The 19,394-nt window shown below is 52.3% G+C and overlaps 6 protein-coding genes across 6 annotated transcripts; 3 read left to right on the top strand and 3 right to left on the bottom strand.

Annotated features, from left to right (window-relative positions):
• Positions 1 to 376: 376 nt before the first annotated feature.
• N7482_010522 (uncharacterized protein) lies at positions 377 to 1,850 on the top strand (the record flags this gene model as incomplete). The annotated part of the gene is made up of 2 exons (XM_056692646.1): positions 377 to 488; positions 658 to 1,850. The coding sequence occupies 2 exons, from the start codon at positions 377 to 379 to the stop codon at positions 1,848 to 1,850; spliced, it is 1,305 nt and encodes a 434-aa protein (XP_056538603.1).
• A 1,126-nt stretch (positions 1,851 to 2,976) lies between these two features.
• On the top strand, positions 2,977 to 4,968 carry hsp60 (chaperone ATPase HSP60; the record flags this gene model as incomplete). The annotated part of the gene is made up of 3 exons (XM_056692645.1): positions 2,977 to 3,084; positions 3,202 to 3,343; positions 3,452 to 4,968. 3 exons carry the CDS (start codon positions 2,977 to 2,979, stop codon positions 4,966 to 4,968), a joined length of 1,767 nt encoding a protein of 588 aa, XP_056538602.1.
• Positions 4,969 to 6,245: 1,277 nt separating this feature from the next.
• Positions 6,246 to 9,380, top strand: N7482_010520 (Histidine protein kinase NIK1; the record flags this gene model as incomplete). The annotated part of the gene is made up of 2 exons (XM_056692644.1): positions 6,246 to 7,822; positions 7,886 to 9,380. The coding sequence occupies 2 exons, from the start codon at positions 6,246 to 6,248 to the stop codon at positions 9,378 to 9,380; spliced, it is 3,072 nt and encodes a 1,023-aa protein (XP_056538601.1).
• Positions 9,381 to 10,541: 1,161 nt separating this feature from the next.
• N7482_010519 (short chain dehydrogenase/reductase) lies at positions 10,542 to 11,591 on the bottom strand (the record flags this gene model as incomplete). Its single annotated transcript, XM_056692643.1, has 1 exon — positions 10,542 to 11,591. The coding sequence occupies one exon, from the start codon at positions 11,589 to 11,591 to the stop codon at positions 10,542 to 10,544; it is 1,050 nt and encodes a 349-aa protein (XP_056538600.1).
• Positions 11,592 to 13,329: 1,738 nt separating this feature from the next.
• On the bottom strand, positions 13,330 to 14,199 carry N7482_010518 (uncharacterized protein; the record flags this gene model as incomplete). Its single annotated transcript, XM_056692642.1, has 5 exons — positions 13,330 to 13,432; positions 13,494 to 13,668; positions 13,734 to 13,831; positions 13,887 to 14,052; positions 14,103 to 14,199. 5 exons carry the CDS (start codon positions 14,197 to 14,199, stop codon positions 13,330 to 13,332), a joined length of 639 nt encoding a protein of 212 aa, XP_056538599.1.
• Positions 14,200 to 15,265: 1,066 nt separating this feature from the next.
• N7482_010517 (uncharacterized protein) lies at positions 15,266 to 19,301 on the bottom strand (the record flags this gene model as incomplete). Its single annotated transcript, XM_056692641.1, has 9 exons — positions 15,266 to 15,678; positions 15,752 to 15,855; positions 15,906 to 16,402; positions 16,460 to 17,089; positions 17,138 to 17,146; positions 17,199 to 17,367; positions 17,426 to 17,656; positions 17,707 to 19,164; positions 19,222 to 19,301. 9 exons carry the CDS (start codon positions 19,299 to 19,301, stop codon positions 15,266 to 15,268), a joined length of 3,591 nt encoding a protein of 1,196 aa, XP_056538598.1.
• Between the last annotated feature and the right edge of the window lie 93 nt (positions 19,302 to 19,394).

The raw sequence follows: 19,394 nt of genomic DNA, 5'->3' as shown, positions 1-19,394 counted from the left end.
TTTTCTGTCGTGCTTCGCACTTCCAGGGTGACGGTTGGCCGTAGCCATCACCTTGAGATATCCTTCCCCGAGGATGACAATTTTGTCTCGTCACTTTTTCCGCACCCTGTTGCAGACAAACTCGATCGTTACATGATTGACAGCCCGTTTCTGTCCCTCCGAATTCTCTGAACACATCTTCCCTCTTCCACGCCGCAATCTCGGGTGACGATTCGCCGCCGCTATTGATTCGGAACATCCCTCCCCGATCCCCAACACATTCCAATCCAGTCTTGTACCTCTACTCCTTTCCCGAACTCGGCCGACGCTGGTGAAGACATACTTACAGATATTCCATTCACCAGCCCATTGATCGCCTCTCTCAAGACTCGAAAACATGCCTTCTGCTCCCAAGGGCGGAAGTGAGCAGCCGCCCGACAAGCCTGCCAGGTCTGGAAAGGATAGCAGGAAGCCCCGCAAGGAAAAGCGCCAGCTGGTGCGCTGGGACGGTGAGCTGAATTCCGCCTTTTATCCGAATGCATCCCACTCATGCATAATGAGCTTCTATCACATCTGAGCTGGGTTTGCTTCACATTTTCCGCTCACCCGGCGGTTATGCATGAAGTACCCCGTTGTTGCCGTTGATATTTGGGCTTTATATACTAACAACATCGATAGGTGATCTTGATACCCTGCTGCTCCTCACGGTGCAGTCGGCATGCAACCTGACCGGGGTCAAGATTCCCTGGGAGAAGGTTGCCGAGCTCATGGGAGAGAAGTTCACGGAGGGTGCTATTGTCCAGCACCTGTCAAAGCTGCGCCTTCGCCGCGAGGCAGCCAATCAACGTGTGCCTCCGCCATTGCGCCGCTCTGTTACAGCGGCTGCTGCTAGTAGCAAAGGGACTCCCAAGGCAGCAAAAAAGGATACGCACAAGCCCAGGGGCCCTACTGCTGACGATGATTCCTCGGATGACCTGGACGCCCAGGAAGAGGATGAATCGGATCCGGAGTACATCCAGAACAAAAAGACGCACAAGTTCAGAAAATTTTCCATTGTCAGCCCCAAGAAGCGCCAGGCATCGACTCAAAAGCCCAAGGCGGAGGGAGATGACGATGACGACCTTATGTGTGGCGGAGCCCCCTTTCTTCGATTGAAGCAGTCTGAGCTTAAATCTGACCATTCCAACAGCGATGACGAGGATTATGGTGATGAGGATGATGACGAGGAGGAGGCGGCTGACAACGGAGATGTTGATGATTCAGAGTTCTCTTCAGGAACCAAGATGAAGGTCGAACAGCCAAGTCCCATTCCTTGGCGATCGCGCGTTGTCAAGCTTCCAATGGGCCGACGTCTGGACGAGAAGGCACTAAGGGAGATTCGTCGCATGGCCGAGCCGAGCCCGCCCCCTACGGATCTTATGCCGCCTTCGGCTCTTATGCCGCCATCTTCCGGCAGTCAGGGTCGAAGCGTCAGGACCAACGAACCGGCGTTGATGTATGGGACTCCGGATACCTGGTATTCTGATACTGCGGCCATCGGGCAGCAGTTGCACCACTACCCGTTCACCCCTGGATACAGTACTACTCACCCGAACCCGATTCAAAGCAACATCGATCCTCTTCTCCTGGGTAGTGATATGCAGGGATCTTACCCGTGGTCTGTGGGAGGTCTCTATGGACCCCAGTATCCAGCCAGAGCTGGCCCTCCCCTTTCAAGAACAATGCCGCAGCCATGGGGACCGGAGTACAACACCGGGGGTATCAATGCGACGACCATGGACTGGGCGCTTAATCCTACTAACTTCCAGGAGGGCGACGGTCGCGAAAATAAAGGTAGTCACCAACAGCAGGACGGCATGGAGGAGTATTGAACCCGGGGGGGAATTGGGTGGGCTGTCAATCTCGCGTCCGGTCGGTGGAGAGTTTGATGATTTCGGTGGTGATGATGGCAATGGTGCTTCGGTGGTAGTAATGATCCTTTTTTCTAACAAGCTGGACTTAATCTCATGGTAAAGAGGTATCAGCAGTCTCCTGTCTGCATAACAGACGTCGGATTCGCGTTCTATTGGCGTTCCTTTTGCGTCAGATCAACTCAAGCCGGGCGGGCCAGGGCCCACGGAACGAAGGGTGTAAGATAGGAGGAAGGCGTGACATATTTAAGCGGATCTCATAGCACCATGAACATTTATATCCTTATCAATACTGGGTCGTATTTGTAGTTGATAAATGCAAGAAGTGTCGATGAAAGACGGAACTAGGAGGTCTGCCGTCATCCCCATACTTTATGAGCGCTACCTAATGCTTAGGCGTCACATACGCTTTAGTCTCAGATACCCGCCCGCCACTTACAGAAGAGCGCATGCCACTGATCTTGGGCAGTGTTTCCTTCAATTCGTGACCTTTTGCTTGCTTTTCGAAACTCGGGTTGAGTTTGCATCGTTATCATCGACTAGGTTATTAGTCCACATAGTGGTCCACAATGAAACTTGAACACGCATAGGTTAATGATCATGCTGTGCTGGCTAGGGTTTGTTGAACAATGACACAATATATGTTGCCAGTCGGAGGACACTCCGAAGTAAATATCTCCCCCATCCAGTTCCATTGGCGTCACTGTTTGACTTCATATCCATACCTAATTAGAATTGAGTTAGACTCTACATGAAAAACTGCTCAGTCGATTATGATTGCCCCATTGCAGCCTCAATTGGTCTTCGATGATTGCTCGACCAGACGCGAGGCAAATAGCCGGTCACCCGAAGCCTCGGGAATGCCCTTCACGTGACCTTCTAGCTGTTTCTGCCGCCAAGCTTCTGGGGATGGGGAAGATGGAATGGCCTGGAAAATTTTCGAGACTTTGGCTTCATCTTCACCAGCTTTCCTCACATCCCTTTCATCCTCCTCTTCCCAACCCGCATCGATTCCGGCTGGGTTTCTCTCTACCTCCTTATTTCATACCCTTTCCCGTCTCCTTTCCGTTCGCGTGTTTCTTTCGCCATGCAGCGCGCGCTGTCTGCCCGGACTTCGGTCCTCTCGGCCGCTTCCAAGCGTGCCCCTTTCGCCCGCTCCACCCTCAACCTCCAGCAGCAGCGGTTTGCTCACAAGGTGCGTGCGACAATGCTATTGCCATTGCTCTTCGAATGGAGTCCTTGATGCCTGTCGGCCGCGACTCCCGTCAATTCCGGAGCCCTCCGTGTATAACCCTGGCTGACCGTAAAGCAGGAGCTCAAGTTCGGCGTCGATGCTCGTGCCAGCATCCTCAGGGGTGTTGACACTCTTGCCAAGGCCGTTACTTCTACTCTGGGCCCTAAGGGTCGCAATGTTCTGATCGAGTCTCCCTACGGCTCCCCCAAGATCACCAAGGGTACGTTGTTTTTTTGGTCTAATTTTCCTTTTGCGCGCCTCCATCCCTAGGCTCGGCAATCCACGACGATTCAAGACAAGAGCTAATTCTTCATCTTCAATTGAATAGATGGTGTTACTGTCGCCAAGGCTATCCAGCTGCAGGACAAGTTCGAGAACCTCGGTGCCCGCCTCCTCCAGGATGTCTCCTCCAAGACCAACGAGCTCGCTGGTGACGGTACTACCACCGCTACCGTTCTCGGTCGTGCTATCTTCTCCGAGACCGTGAAGAATGTCGCCGCTGGCTGCAACCCCATGGATCTGCGCCGCGGTATCCAGGCTGCTGTTGAAGCCGTCGTCGACTACCTCCAGGCCAACAAGCGTGACATCACCACCACTGAGGAGATCGCTCAGGTCGCCACCATCTCCGCCAACGGCGATACCCACGTCGGTAAGCTCATCTCCAACGCCATGGAGCGCGTTGGCAAGGAGGGTGTCATCACCGTCAAGGAGGGCAAGACCCTGGAGGACGAGCTGGAGGTCACTGAGGGTATGCGCTTCGACCGCGGCTACACCTCCCCCTACTTCATCACCGACCCCAAGTCCCAGAAGGTCGAATTTGAGAAGCCCCTGATTCTGCTGTCCGAGAAGAAGATCTCCGCCGTCCAGGACATCATCCCCGCCCTGGAGGCCTCCACCACCCTCCGCCGCCCACTGGTCATCATCGCCGAGGACATTGAGGGTGAGGCTCTCGCCGTCTGCATTCTGAACAAGCTCCGCGGTCAGCTCCAGGTCGCCGCCGTCAAGGCCCCCGGCTTCGGTGATAACCGCAAGAGCATCCTGGGTGACCTGGCTGTCCTCACCAACGGTACCGTCTTCACTGACGAGCTCGACATCAAGCTCGAGAAGCTCACTCCCGACATGCTCGGCTCCACCGGTGCCATCACCATCACCAAGGAGGACACCATCATCCTCAATGGCGAGGGCAGCAAGGACAACATCACCCAGCGCTGCGAGCAGATCCGCGGTGTCATGGCCGACCCCACCACCTCCGAGTACGAGAAGGAGAAGCTCCAGGAGCGTCTGGCCAAGCTCTCCGGCGGTGTTGCCGTCATCAAGGTTGGCGGTGCCTCCGAGGTTGAGGTCGGTGAGAAGAAAGACCGCGTCGTTGATGCCCTGAACGCCACCCGTGCTGCCGTCGAGGAGGGTATCCTGCCCGGTGGTGGTACCGCCCTCCTCAAGGCCTCCGCCAATGGCCTGGACGGTGTCAAGCCCGCCAACTTCGACCAGCAGCTCGGTGTCAGCATCATCAAGAGCGCCATCACCCGCCCCGCCCGCACCATCGTCGAGAACGCCGGCCTCGAGGGCAGCGTTATTGTCGGCAAGCTGACTGACGAATACGCCAAGGACTTCAACCGCGGCTTCGACTCTGCCAAGGGCGAGTACACTGACATGATTGCTAGCGGTATCGTCGACCCCCTGAAGGTCGTCCGCACCGCCCTGCTTGACGCCAGCGGAGTTGCCTCCCTCCTCGGCACCACCGAGGTTGCTATCGTCGAGGCTGCCGAGGAGAAGGGCCCTGCTGCCCCCGCTGGCGGCATGGGCGGCATGGGTGGTATGGGCGGCATGGGCGGCGGCATGTTCTAAATGCATACTGTCCTGCCTTCTGCGCCCTCACGCGCCTTCGTGAAATGATTACCCCCCGCCGCATCCCTTTTGCATCGCCGTGCCATCCTCTCGCGGCCCTGGATCTTTTGTAATGCCTTGGTGTTGTTCTCTTAACCTTTGTTTTATCACCCTTTTTCTATACCTGTATTTCTCTTGTCCCCCCTCCCCTCTCCACTCCTCCTGGGGCTCGAAAAAGGTTCCGGCGCAAATCCTGTATCATATTTTTTGTCTCCATCTCTGTGTGGCTCTAATGCATTCGATGATGCTAGAATACTCTGTTTCTTCCCAATCCCGATCAACGTAGTCCGATGGTCCCTCCACTGTTGGAGTGATCGCAAGTAGGCTCGAATGTAGTAGATGCACAAATGTAGTAATCCACAAATAACTCAGGAACGAATCTCCGGGGATGGCCAACCAGCATCGAGCGACAGTGGACCTGCGATCGACCGGGCGATCTGCACGTGCAGTGCATAAACAATCTCTCTTGGTTGAGCTTTGCCTGCGATCGACTGTACGTGCTCCGACTGACCATCAGGAATACCTCCAGCAGGGCTATCCTAGACAATCTGGGACCACAAAAGCCCCCTTGCCACGGTCCGTGGCCCGTTAAGTGCCCCGCCCGCTGACTGGCATTCTGGGAGGCGTCCCTCGCGGGGCCATTGGCTGTGTCCGTCGGCTATTCGACCATGGTTTGTTTTGGGCCGCGTAGAGAGCGCCATCAGCGGCGGTCTAGACTCGCCTGCCTCAGACAACTTCGCCTGGATTTGTCGGTCGGTCGCCTTTCCCTCCTTGCGAGGACCCCCGGAACTTGCCTGGTGTCACCCCAGACCGTCCCCTCCTCCACTCTCCCTCTGCTGCCGAAACTTGAAACTGCCGGGCAACCTCACTGCTCATATTCCATCTCCACCAAATCAGTTCTTCCAGTGGGGATCTGTTGTGGTACACTTGAGCGTCGGTTGGTAATGTATACAGCCGCGCCTGCTCAGTCCCTGTGCTGCTGCACCTGCCATCCATCTGTTTGCTGCTCTCAGAGGACGAGTCCGCCCTGCCTGGTGAGTTCCCGCCCTCTGCTTCTATGTCTCATGCCGGATGATTGGGGTACCACACGGCCGATTCTTGCGTCCTGCTGGCTGACACGAGTTTATCCAGCCCAGGTGCGATTGAGGAACCTTGACCAGGCCCGAGAAAGGCTGGTTGCACGTCAAACCTTCTATTCCTAGCCCGCCCAGCACCGGTCAGCACTGTAACTGTCTACTATGGCTGCGCTAGTGGATTCTCCACGACTAGCACTGGTCAGCGATGCCGACCTCCTCCAGGCCCGCGCCGCGCTGCAGCACCAGGAGAGCCCCAACATCTCCGTCCCGCGAGAATTCATATCTCTCATTGTTGAAGAACTGATCTACCGTCGCGAGTCCCACTCCGCCATCGCGGACGTCGAACATGAATGCTCCACTCTCCGCAAGGAGCTTCGCAAACACACCCACATCAATGAAGCCTTCCAGAAAGAACTGCGCGAGATCGGCGAGATCATTACGCAGGTTGCTCATGGCGACTTGTCCCAGCGCGCACGGCTACATCCTCTGGAGATGTCGCCCGACATTGCGACCTTCAAGCAGACAATCAACACGATGATGGACCAGCTGCAAGTCTTTAGCCAGGAAGTGTCCAAAGTGGCTCGTGAGGTGGGCACCGAGGGAGTCCTCGGGGGGCAGGCCAACATCGACGGCATTCAAGGAATCTGGCAAGAGCTTACCGTCAACGTGAATGCCATGGCCAACAACCTGACCACCCAGGTCCGCGACATTACCACAGTCACCACTGCGGTGGCCAAGGGCGATTTGACCCGGAAGGTGCAGGCGGACTGCAAAGGTGAAATCTTGTTGCTCAAGAACATTATCAATTCTATGGTCGACCAACTGCGGGAGTTCGCTTTTGAGGTGAGCCGAGTGGCTCGTGAAGTTGGCTCGGATGGAACACTAGGTGGTCAGGCCGTGGTCCACGGCGTAGAGGGTACCTGGAAGAACCTCACCGACAACGTCAATCGCATGGCCTCGAACCTGACCCAACAAGTCCGTGAGATTGCCAAGGTGACGACCGCCGTGGCCCGTGGCGATCTCACCATGAAGGTGACAGCCGACGTGAAGGGCGAAATCCTAGATCTGAAACTTACTATCAACGCAATGGTTGACCGGCTCAACCAGTTCGCCTTCGAGGTGAGCCGTGTGGCTCGCGAAGTAGGCACAGATGGCACATTGGGTGGACAAGCGCAAGTGGAGAACGTGGAGGGTCGGTGGCGCGATCTGACAGACAACGTCAACACAATGGCCCAGAATCTTACGCAGCAAGTGCGACAGATTTCAAATGTCACTCAAGCCATTGCTCGGGGCGATCTAAGCACCAAGATCGAAGTCCATGCCCAGGGCGAAATTCTCACTTTGAAAGAAACAATCAACCGCATGGTGGACGGCCTCAGTCAATTCGCACGAGAAGTGAAGATCGTGGCGAGAGACGTGGGTGTTCGGGGCAAGCTTGGTGGGCAAGCGAAACTTGACGGCTCATATGGTATCTGGCGGTCTATCAGTGAAGACGTCAATATCATGGCCGATAACCTCACCTCGCAGGTGCGAGCCTTTGGTGAGATTACAGAGGCTGCGATGAGCGGAGACTTTACAAAGTTGATTACGGTGTCGGCGTCTGGTGAGATGGATGATCTGAAGCAGAAAATCAACAAGATGATCTGGAGCTTGCGTGATAGTATTCAACGGAACACCGCTGCCCGTGAGGCGGCGGAGCTGGCGAATCGCAGCAAGTCTGAGTTCCTTGCCAATATGAGGTATGTGCGAGATTCAGCGCCCTCCCTTCTCCCGGAATCAAATAGCTAAATATGGATAACCAGTCATGAAATTCGAACACCGATGAACGGAATAATTGGGCTTTCGAGTCTAGCCCTCGACACCGACGATCTTGCTGCTCCTGTCCGAGAGACGCTCAACATGGTGCACAACCTCGCCATTAGCCTCTTAACCATTATCGACGATATTCTCGATATTTCCAAGATCGAGGCCAACCACATGATCATTGAGAAGATGCCATTCAGCCTGGGATCGACGGTACTAGGGGTTTTGAAAGCTCTGTTGGTTGAAACAAACGAAAAGGCCTTGACCTTGTCCTACACCGTCGACGGCAACGTGCCCGACTTTTTGATCGGCGATGCATACCGCCTGCGCCAGGTAATGCTGAATTTGGTCGGCAATGCCATCAAATTTACCGACCACGGTGAAATTAGCGTGACGATTAGGCGTGCTGAGGACAGCAAGTGCAACGACGACGAGACAATGTTTGAGTTTTCGGTCACGGACCCTGGCATTGGCATTGAAGAGAGCAAACTGGGCCTTATTTTTGGTAAATTCCAGCAAGCAGACGGCTCAATGACTCGCCGGTTCGGTGGCACAGGTCTGGGGCTGGCCATTTCCAAGCGCCTGGTTTCTCTGATGGGCGGTGATATCTGGGTCACGTCGCGCGTGGGTAAGGGCAGCAAGTTCTCGTTCACGTCTCGAGCGAAACTGGCCGAAGCTCCATTGGGCTTCTCAGAGCAGCTAGCACCCTATCGGGGACGTCGAGTTTTGCTGGTAGACAATGGGGACTCGGCAGGCTGTCCTGTGTTCCGGATGCTACAGGACTTTGGCCTCGAGCCCGTCGTTGTTAGCGACAGCCAACTGAATCCAGGTCAAGGTCAAACCGACTGGGGCGGCTCGTTCGACGCCATGCTGGCCCCGACCATTGAGACAGCTGCGAAATTGCGCGCCGATCCAACTCTTTCCACAAATCCACTGGTCGTCGTGGCGCCTGTGGTATCTCTGTTTCTGAAGAGCGCGGGCGAGCTCGGCATAACATCCTACATCACAACACCCTGCCGCCCAATTGACTTCTGGAGTGGCATTCTCCCCGCCCTGGGCAACCGCACCAACCGCATCTCCGACGGGTTCACGCGCTCCCTTGCAATCCTGCTTGCCGAGGACAACGATGTGAACCAAAAAGTTGCAGTCCGTATCCTCCAAAAATGCAACCACAACGTGACCGTCGTCGAGAACGGTCTTCAGGCCGTCAAAGAGGCACAACAGCACCGATACGACGTGATCCTTATGGACGTGTCCATGCCCGTGATGGGCGGGTTCGAAGCGACGGTCAAGATCAGACAGCACGAAAAGATCAACAGTCTCCCGCGGACGCCGATCGTGGCGCTGACGGCACATGCTATGCTCGGTGATCGGGATAAATGTATCAAGGCCGGTATGGACGAGTACCTCTCGAAGCCGCTGAACTCCAGTATGATGATGCAGACTATCTTGAAGTGCTCGGCCATGAACCTTGTGTCGGCTGTTGAAACATGAGGTCGGACTACAGTATATGCCAGGCTTGACACTGGCTGATACTTGACATGACCAACTACTCCCCCAATGTTTCAGTACATGACCCCCTTATCTATCGTCGCGCATACACTGCTACTGCGGCACACATAACCTTGACCGAAGGCCTTGTTCCTTTGCTTGGCGGGAAGTTTATCTTGACCAGGGGGCATGTTTCTTCCTTGCACATTTATAGGTGTGCTTCTTCCCGAGCCTTCTCAAATTGAAGGCTCTAGTGATTTCAGAGTGGTGTCATGGTCGCATTCATCTCGTCCCTTTCATCACTCATTCATACCGGCATTTTTCACTATATTTCGTCAAACATCAATATCCCATGAATCTTAACTGAAATGTATGCTGGCGTTTCTGGATTCGGCGTCCTTGGATTTTGCTTTCCTGCTGGAGAATCATTCCCTGTTTCCTGCAGACTACGAAGTTGCAGCCTTAGATCCTCTTTCAGGCTTGGATTGAACAGGCATCCTTCATCAAATCATCAGGGGTTGGAGTAACAGTTATACTAGAGAGTAGGTTCATCATGGACTTTCAATCAAAAACCTTCATATAAGACATCCGTTAAAGCTTCCAAGCTCCCACTTAGATTGTTCTAGGACTTTGGACCTAGTGAGACGTTGATTGTGTCTACCTAGATTTCTCATCCACCTCAAATTTCCCTTTCGACGGAGGATGTCCCTGGGGCTTATGCGATATCGCCTGGACGCACGGCCTCTCGTTGTGCAACTGCTGCCACTGCACTCCTGTCAACGTGAAACTGGGGCAGCGTTCGCCATCAATGCTGTGATCGGCTCTGGTAACCCGCCTGTCACTAGCACCAACTTCGGTCAATGCGTCGAGTACTCAGGATGTAAAGCCCGCGGCACCGCGCCACACTAGCCAATACATAGGTATGCCAGCGCCCATCAAGGCATCAACATCCATGTTATGTTGACATCTGTGAAATGCAAATTGCTACTCTAGAAGTCGATTTAAAGCAATTCTGATGGCCAGGAGATATGCCATCTCTAACTCCGAATCAAATATACTGGTAGCTTGGCCAGGGCAAGGTATTTCATAGCATGTAAGCTCACATTCTATTCAATTGCGCCGTAGCCAAAGATACAGTATCATCACGCTAAAATGCTCAAGTGCTCATCTTGAAGTCCACCATTGGCGAACAGGCCAAGTCAATGCACCAGCCATACCAGACACCCAACCGGCCCATCCTCTTGCCTTCACAGCAGCATGAACAACCGTGAGCATCCGTTGAGTGAAGATATCTGCTGGGTCCGAGTCATGTAGATAGCACTCCCAAACAGCTCTTTCTTTATCGTTTCCATCATGAAGAGCCTCCAATTCTCCCGTCGAAGAATCAAGTTTCAGTTTGGGCCCCGTAGCCAGGGATCGACCAATACACGCTGTATCTGCAACCAAATATGACGCCGCATCGATAACATCCTCACTTCGCCCGAGTGGCACCCCCGCCAATAGTACCCGAACAGGCGTTTGCATGAATGGGGAATCGGTATAGTATGGGCAGATAATATTGACTCGTACACCAGCGCTGACGGGAGCTGTTACGCGTAGACTCCGAAACAACCCAAGCACCCCATGCTTCGAAACGGTATACGGCGCCTGCGTGATCAGCGGGTGTAAACTGGCAACAGACCCCATAAGCAGGATATGTCTGTCCCGCCCCGACTCCGAGGCAGCCGATTCCTGTTGACACGGCTTCGAGCCCGGATTCTTCGGTAGAAAGAACAACGCCAGGTGTACTGTATACATAACGCCGGTGAGGTTGACATCTAGTGTCTTGAAAGTCGGAGCCGGCGGGCTGGGATCGTTCAGATAGTCGACGTGTGGATTTTCGAAGGCTCGAGATTCCTCGCTATTGTTGATACCGGCATTCGCAACGACGGTATCTATCCCACCATGCGGGCTCAATCTCAGAGATTCGCGAAAGAAATTGACCTGGGATGTCCAAGATGTGACGTCTAGCTGGATGAAATGAACATTTTCGTTTTGCGTGTCCTGGCGGATTTGCGCCGCGACTTCTTCGCCGGCTGGATTGATGTCGCCGAGTATCACGTTTGCTCCGGCAGCTGCCCAGCGAGCACTGAATCCAGCACCAAAGCCCGAGGCGCCGCCGGTGATAAGAATGGTCTTGCCTTTAATGGGGGCTGGGTCATAGCTCAGATCCATTTTGATTTGGCTCGAGTGGAAAAAGAGAAACGGGAGTGCGGTGCCCTTGTTAACCGGATTGCATTCACAGTGCAGATGTGTCTGGTCACGATTATGTTAGGCTGGAAGGAGAAATCTCAGTCAGAGCACTCGAAGTGGAAGGGAAACATTCGAGCTAGAGTTACGTTGCACAGCTCATGTGCTGAAGGTGGGGGGCCAGCTGACACTAGGCGGCGAATTTCTAGCCTTTTTAGCCGACTCTCAGCCTCGTATAGCCTTGTCTGTTCACTTCTGGGATAAGGATAAAAAAAGTACTTGGGAATAATTAAGTCAAGGGAAACGTCAAAACGAACATTGTGGAATGGTGATCATCAAAAATACGCCTTTTCTAATTGACAAGGGCCAAAAAGAAATGAGACCAAGAAATAAAAAAAGAAATGGAGCAATGCAGCAATGGAGAGCGCTCTACCCCTGAGTTAGTTAACGTAACCCGTAAGCGAGCCGAATGTAAACAAGGCGATCACCCCAAAACACTATAGTGAAGACGATATTTAGCAACTCTATAAATCGATAACTATAGTTTCTTATAGAGTCTCACTAGATATCTAGGCTGTTCATCATAAAGATAGTCTACCTAGAAAGCCTGAAAAATGTTTTGGGACATTCTAATTTAGATATGTATATTTGTAGCTAGATAAACCTGCTTTCTTGGTGATCTCATAAAACCGGCATGAAATTATTCTTAGATTGATATATGGTATTTCATATCACCATAATAAACTTATGTTTGATATTAATATAAACCAATTAGTGGTTGTTGAGTTATAGAATTGCTAAATATCGCCTTCACTATGGTGTTTTGGGTTGATCGGCTCGTTTACATGATCGGCTCGCTTAACGGGTTACGTTAATAATTTCCGTTGTCTGATTAGATTATTAGGGGTACCAGAAGGAGTGTCCCCAGGAGCTTATAGTATAAAATGTACCTAATACTGATTGGTTGACGAAGTAGCAGGCTCCTTTATTGCGCAATTGACTGCAGTAAGATTACCAGGATGAATTGTCATAATTGATGATGCCAGTGCTTTTTTTTGATGGGATAATGGGGGTAATTTAGTGAGGGAAGGTGGTACGTGAGCTAGGCTAGCGTGAGGCGTTTTATTGAGGTCGCTTCGTGGGCTGCTCACCCCGATGCTCAGACTCTGCTCAGTCGTACTGCTCACTGATCTGATCCGACCGCCCAGAGGCGTGCTCAGTTCTATTCAGTGAGCCAAAAGCGGCGAAGTCTGAGCACTAATACCGAAGGGGAACGCCAAGCAATGGCAGAGGAAATACGTAGGTGTTGTTGAGTCCGAGATCATCAATACGCCATCAGAATCGAGCAAGGGTCAGCGAGTAGTCAGATGCCCGGCATGTCGAGCCGCTGTGTGGTCGCACTACGGGGGAGCTGGTTCTTGTTCTTTGGCACATTTTATTTTGGATTTAGCCTGTGAAGGTCAACCTGATGTGCACGTGTTCACATCGAGCAGGAGAAGTTTCTCCATATCCCTGAATATAGCGCCTTATATTCCGACAAAGACAATATATGGAGCCGAGACAGCATGGTTAGATGGCAGAAATTGTGGGAAACGGAGGATTCTAAATGCATTTGTTCTTTCCTTTCCTCCATATCTCATGAACTATCTTTCACTATCCCAAATAGACCCTCAAATATCACTTTGAAAATGTAGATGCTGATTGGCAGTACTTGGAAGAACAATCACTTACCAAGCAGCTCTTCTATGTCGCTGGCTGAGAGGGACCGACAAGGCCGGCGGTGGAATTGCGTACCGTATTTGTGAGCAAAGTCGAGGTCTTCACGTCTATACAGCAATCAATCAGCTTTTTAGGCGTTGATCAACCGTCCGCAGATATCAATCTCACGAAATTCGCTCCAATGCGTCACAGTATCGCCCAATCACTGACTTTTCCGGTCCGCGACCCGGCTCGTACATATAGATCGCATCGCGCCAACCGCCGCTCAGTACCCATAGCTTGAGAGAATTGATACCGTTCGAGATATCGGCAGTGGACTTGGGACGAGAGGTGATATTGGCGGCTGTTTTTTTTTGTATTAAACCGTCAGACTCTTGAATTTTTCAGTCATTGGTTGACCTAACTTACTGGCGCCAGGGTGCACGTTTCGCAGGTGTTTGCGAAGCTGGGCTTGAGTGTTGAATGACATTCCACACATAATAGGGTCATAAATGGCGATATCGCAACTTGAAATACTGATTAGTATTTCCTCAGTACGGTCAACACAACCGCTGAACCAACACGAGACCATTCTCCTTGTTGAGCGTCACAAGGGGATTAGCTGGAGGGTTTCTGGCCAGTCCATCTGTGATGTCCGAGGCTTTGATGAGACTGACACGGCCGCTTTGAAGTACCCGGTCAATGACAGCCAGGGGGAGCCATCCGGGATTGTTGTTAGGGATTGGGCCTGCACGAAATGAGAAAAGGAATTATTGTCTTTGCTTTCTTGCAGCGTACCATGGACATAGCCGGTGAGGAAATCCGGGTTGCACGCATTCAGCACTTCTGGAGTTTCGAAGTCCGCTCTGGTCAATGAGAGGTCCAGAGTCTCCATACTGGAAGCCAAGGAGGTAAGGAAACTGTCAAGGTGGAGGATGTAAACACCTTCAAGGTAGAGTTGACGGAGCTGTTGTTCTTGTTGTTGCCTTGACGTTCCTACGGGGCGAACTGTATCCCCGTTTGGGAAAGCATCATTGACCAGAAGGAACGTTCCTTCCTGGAGAATTATTCCCTGATTGGGCTTTGTATTCCTGGAACAATCCTACAATTTCCGCAAGAGCTCTTCTTAAATATCTTCGTGGTACGCAATTCATAGTTGTTCCTGCACAATGGAAAGTCCTAGTTGCAGCAGATAAGTGTCTTGGATAACTTGATGTAGCAGAACCGCCGAGCTAACACATACAATGTTACCATCCTGACACAGTGTTACTTACGTCTAAATGAAAGTGTTGGGAAACTGTTTGATTAGGGTGCCTTAAAGTGGTAAAATCAAACACTGCAACCTTGTATGCATTCCGCCGCCTCCACCCTCAACTTTGCATGAAAGGATATCTCCAACCTTATTCTCGTGAGACCACACCACAAATCCTCATGGTCCATCACTAAGTATGGCAATATACCTGGCAGAAAGATTTCAAAACATGTAACCAACTCGTCTGATATATGCGGGCCTTGATTCACCAGGTCTAGGTGTCTGCCTCGATTCCGTTTCCGTGCCTAGATCTTTTCGCCTCGATATTTTCGGCAACCTGATCACTACCAGGTACATTCTCTCTCTACAATCCCCTGTAGATGCTGGGGATGACTGAAGTCGCTTGGACCTTCCGTTAGAGCTGATCTTATTCCGAATATACTAGCGTGTCTGATAGGCCCAGAACAACTATTAATTGCTGCTTCATGTATCTGGCTGATGGTCTACCGTGGGAATGGACCATACAAAATTCGGATACGGAGGATTTACACAATGCTGATGCTATATATGAATGGCCGAAAGTGGCGTGTCTGCTGGAACAGGCCGCAGATTGTGTATAGCGTCCTTGTAGTGCTGCATCTGTCCATGAAAAATGAAAACGCCAAAGCAAGATTATATATACCATGTGTCTAGCGTAATAGAAGCTGAATCAAACATTGAGCCCCCCTTCGCTGACCCTCCGCACCTTCTCCGCCAACGACTCCCCCCATCCATTCGCCTTCGACATCGATTTAACACGCTTCCTCCTCCTTCTCTCCAGCTCCTCCAGGGGGCTCCGCTCCACCTGCCGACGCTGCCAAAAGTCCTCCTCGAACTGTGTGCGAGGATTGCTGTACCCAAGATACTGATTGAATCGCTTGCGCATCGCGGAGTCTTCGGCAGGGATCACGGAAGGAACCTTGCGTTTAAAGGATTCCCAGTGGAAGATTATTTTGATGGGATGGGAGACGAACTCTGCTAGGAATCCACGGCCGATCTTGAAGGATTTGGTGACTGCTTGGCGGAGTTTCTGGCTGAACGCCATGAGCAAGGCAATGGTAATTATTGCGAAGGAGGCAGGTGCTGCAAGAAGGCAGGTGTTAGCATTTTGGGTCGACAGTCAAAAGGCATGAAGGTCAGCGCGGTGTTGGCTTACCGCCGATCTCGAACATGGCGGACAAGGAAAGGTTCTCGGGCACGCCGCTCCATTCACGGGCGTTAATTCCGAAGAGGGAGGTGAAGAAGGACAGAGGAAGGAAGCTTCGCTGGTTAGCTGTGTTGATAGCTCCAGTGGCTCTGGGGTGTCTTACATGACCGTGAAAATGGTAAATACCATCAACGACCGCGACTGATTCTGCGTTTCCTCAGCCTGCCACCGGGCCATCTTCGACTCGTCGACATTGGCCTGCTTCTGCTTGAGATCAAGAAGGGTCTCAACCGCCTTCTGAGCAAGATGGCTATTCTCCTTCATCTCGCCGATCTGCGTCCGGTATTCATCGATTCTCAACTGCGCCGCATCTAGGAAGACTTTGCCACATCCGTTTCGGTCGAAGTATTTCATCATACTCTTGATGACGGTGTCCTGCTGATCAAGCAGCTTCATGATTGTGGAAAGCTCGTCTTCGATGTCGCGCAGCTCGAGAAGTACAGAAAGGTCGTCACGGTTCCGACGGGCTGTCTGGCGGTCTCTCGTGTCACGCTGCGTAGCGGTCATATCCCTGCCATCGGCAGTGCGGTCGTAGTCGGCTGCACCATTGAAAAAGCCTCGGTTGCGGAAGCGCTTGAAAGATTTTGTCACCGATTCAGTCTAGCGATCCCGGACCTTGTTAGCTTTTCGTTCCGACCCATTGAGACCAGAACCTACCAGGATACTTATGGACTCTTCAAAGATTCGTAGGACTTCTAGGTCACGATGAAGAGTCTTATCTAGGAGAACCGTCGTGGCGTGTAGCATGATGAGAGCCGCAAGATCACCTGCAGTCTCAAATCGACGCGCCAGGTCTCCATTTAACTCATTGTAGATACTGCTGTGTAAATTAGTCTGCTCGAACAACTTGCCCTCAGATGTAGTCGCCTCTTGGTTTGGGAAGAATGTGACAACGGTCTTCTGGTCCACGATCCAGAGCCAGAGCTGATCGACCATCAACACATTGCCATCCATAAACTCCGTCGGCTCTGGGTCCTCTGGGTCATCATTGGTGGCTTCGAGGTACTCCCGAAGCTGATCGTCTATTCGGGCTGGCTTGCGAGTGCGCTTCCAGAGCATTTGGTCGTCATCGCGAGCGATAGTCGAGCGTAGATTGGGGTATCCGAATTGGTCAAGCGTGCGTCTAAAATGAATCGGTGGCTCACAACCCAAGTATTGCCAGATAAGCTTAGCCTCAAGGCTGGATTTGTCGATTCGATATGGAACAGGCCGAGATCGTCCTTGGTGGACTCTGTCTTCGACAACCTTACGACGTTGGATCAGATTGCGGTACGTATCCCAGTGGAGCTGCATGAGGTTAGTAGAGGAGTGGGGGATTGAGCCTGACACACTCACGTAAGGTGTCTACGACGGGGGTCAGTAATCCTGATATAAAGCTCGAGAATGCGGCACTTACGTAGAGAGCTAGTTGAGGATCTGCCGAGTCCCCTTCTTTGGTCCCCTGGGACAAGTCCATTTGTCTCGAGTGGATACATTTTGGTCGTACGAACCGTGCATGAGGTTCCCTATGTCGAGCACGGTTGAGGTTCAAGTACCAATTTTGATCGTTTATAAATTTCCGTAAGCTGAAAAATCCAGATCAGTATTTGTGTCGTGCTTGGGAGAAACCCAAAAAGCCCATACAAGTTTGGTTCTTGGCGGTCCTGGCATGCTCGTCGGATTACCTGTGACACCCATCCAGTATGTGTATACGGGACATGTATCCAAAGCAGTTTCTCCGTGCCAGGTTCCGGCCGATCAAATCGTGGTACTGATCGAGGGATGTCCGGCGCTTCGGCGTTCTGATTTATACGATCCCGGGTAGATGCGGGAATTGTTAGGAACCCAGCTTGTTGCGATGGGGATGCAGAGCTTCTGTAAGAATGAATAAGTATACTTGTAACGTATGGAGTGGGTGTGCTTACGATGGAGGCCGGGAGCTATTTTCATGGGAACTGCTGTCCGATACATTTCGCGTGTGGGAGTTGACGTGAGCCAGCCCTAGTGCTTGAGCAATCGTTTTTCGCCGGCGGCGTTGGATAGGAGGAGGCGGGCTTTCACTCGCCGGTCTGTCAAAGAACCCATCAACAGATGCCTCGGTAATGTGAATGGTTGGAGACTGGAGCGGCGGGTCTATATAGTCCTGGTAGCTTGGGCTGTGGCTTATGGGGGGCCTTGAAGGTCGGTCATCACTTTCAGACGTAGTTTCATGACCATCATGTTCTTCTCCTGCGTGTTTTTCTTCATAATGTTCTTCACCATGTTCTTCATCATGGTCTTCATTATGTCCCTCTTCCTCATTCTCTTCATCGTCGTGTTCGTGTTCGATTTTATCTTCATGTGCAGGTTCCTCTGGTCCTTGAACTACCCGCGGAGAAGAATATCGGCTATCGAAACTGCTCACGGAGGAGTCATCTAATCCGCCAGGCTGGATCCGCTTCAAACGTTCACGCAGACATGCCGACGGACCTCGGGCCAAGTAGTCCTCCAAGGAAACCAGAGTAGACCACATCTTCAGGGGGCTCTCATCGCTAACACCCAGTGCGATATCTTCAAAGAACCCGTTGATTTGGACCATTACCTCATTCTCAACATGTAAGGGGTTATCCACATTCTTGGAAAGCTCGACGGCTACATTAATCGAGTCGTTGAGTTCAGTCAAAAAAGCCTCTAGCGCCGATTCTTGCCCCTGAAAGCAGGCTGTCCCAACATGATCCGTGCCCATGGGGAATTCGTTCTCGTGCTCAATGCCGAGTAATCCAGATCGGATAGAAGTGATCGGGGCATGGAACTCCACAACGTTGTTCGACTCTAGGTCTAGAATATGCAGCGTCGAGTCAATTGTCTCAAGGAACGACCAAACTTTCATGTCTGCAGAGAGGGCCTTGAACTGGTTCGAAAGATGCCACAGTCCGTCCTGTCGAGGCCGGAACTGCTCTCTCAAGGAGAGCGGGGTTTCGTGCTCCAGATGAAGCAACCATTGAATACTCGTCTGGTACTCCTCCGCCGATAGATATGTCGAGCCCTGATGAGGAGTTGCGAAGAACGCGATGCCATGGCAGCTGGTCAGGATGGCCTGGTTCGGCTCGGCCCGCGATGCTATAGCAAGACACGCTTTGGCCACGAGGCCGCCCGTACTATGACACAGGAAGAATATCGGTCGTCGACTGCTGTCATACTTGCGCTCATCAAGCAGCAGGTTCAAAAGTCGTTGGCCAAGGATATCGATCCGATCGCGCTCACGCAGCTCCCCGTGGTTATACAGCAGGACGCGGGCGCGCGGCATGCGCTTAAGCAACTCCGTTTCGAGCCACGGCGAGTTTGATCCATGCGCTGTCCAGGACTTGTGAGGATGTGCGCCGATAGGCGGGATCGCAACAATACTATGAGCAGAAGAAAGTCAGCTGGTAGCTCGAATCGCGGAGAAAGGGCGCACAGACTCTACGTTCGTGTTCTTCGCCGCCAGGATATGCTCGAACCATGCAGAGCGCGTCGGCCCTGTCGCCGGGGGCGGAGGCATCATGGATCTAGGACACGCAAGCAGAACTCATGGAAGAGAAAAGATTCCCCGGGGAAACAGATGGCGACAGTGCAGGAGGGGGCCCATCTTAAA

This window comes from Penicillium canariense (genome assembly GCF_028826845.1).
Source record: "Penicillium canariense strain IBT 26290 chromosome Unknown utg000008l_segment0_segment0, whole genome shotgun sequence".
NCBI classification, from domain to species: Eukaryota; Fungi; Ascomycota; class Eurotiomycetes; order Eurotiales; family Aspergillaceae; genus Penicillium; species Penicillium canariense.
The sequence above is the reverse complement of the archived record's forward strand: the minus strand, read 5'-3'. Positions and strand labels throughout refer to the sequence as shown.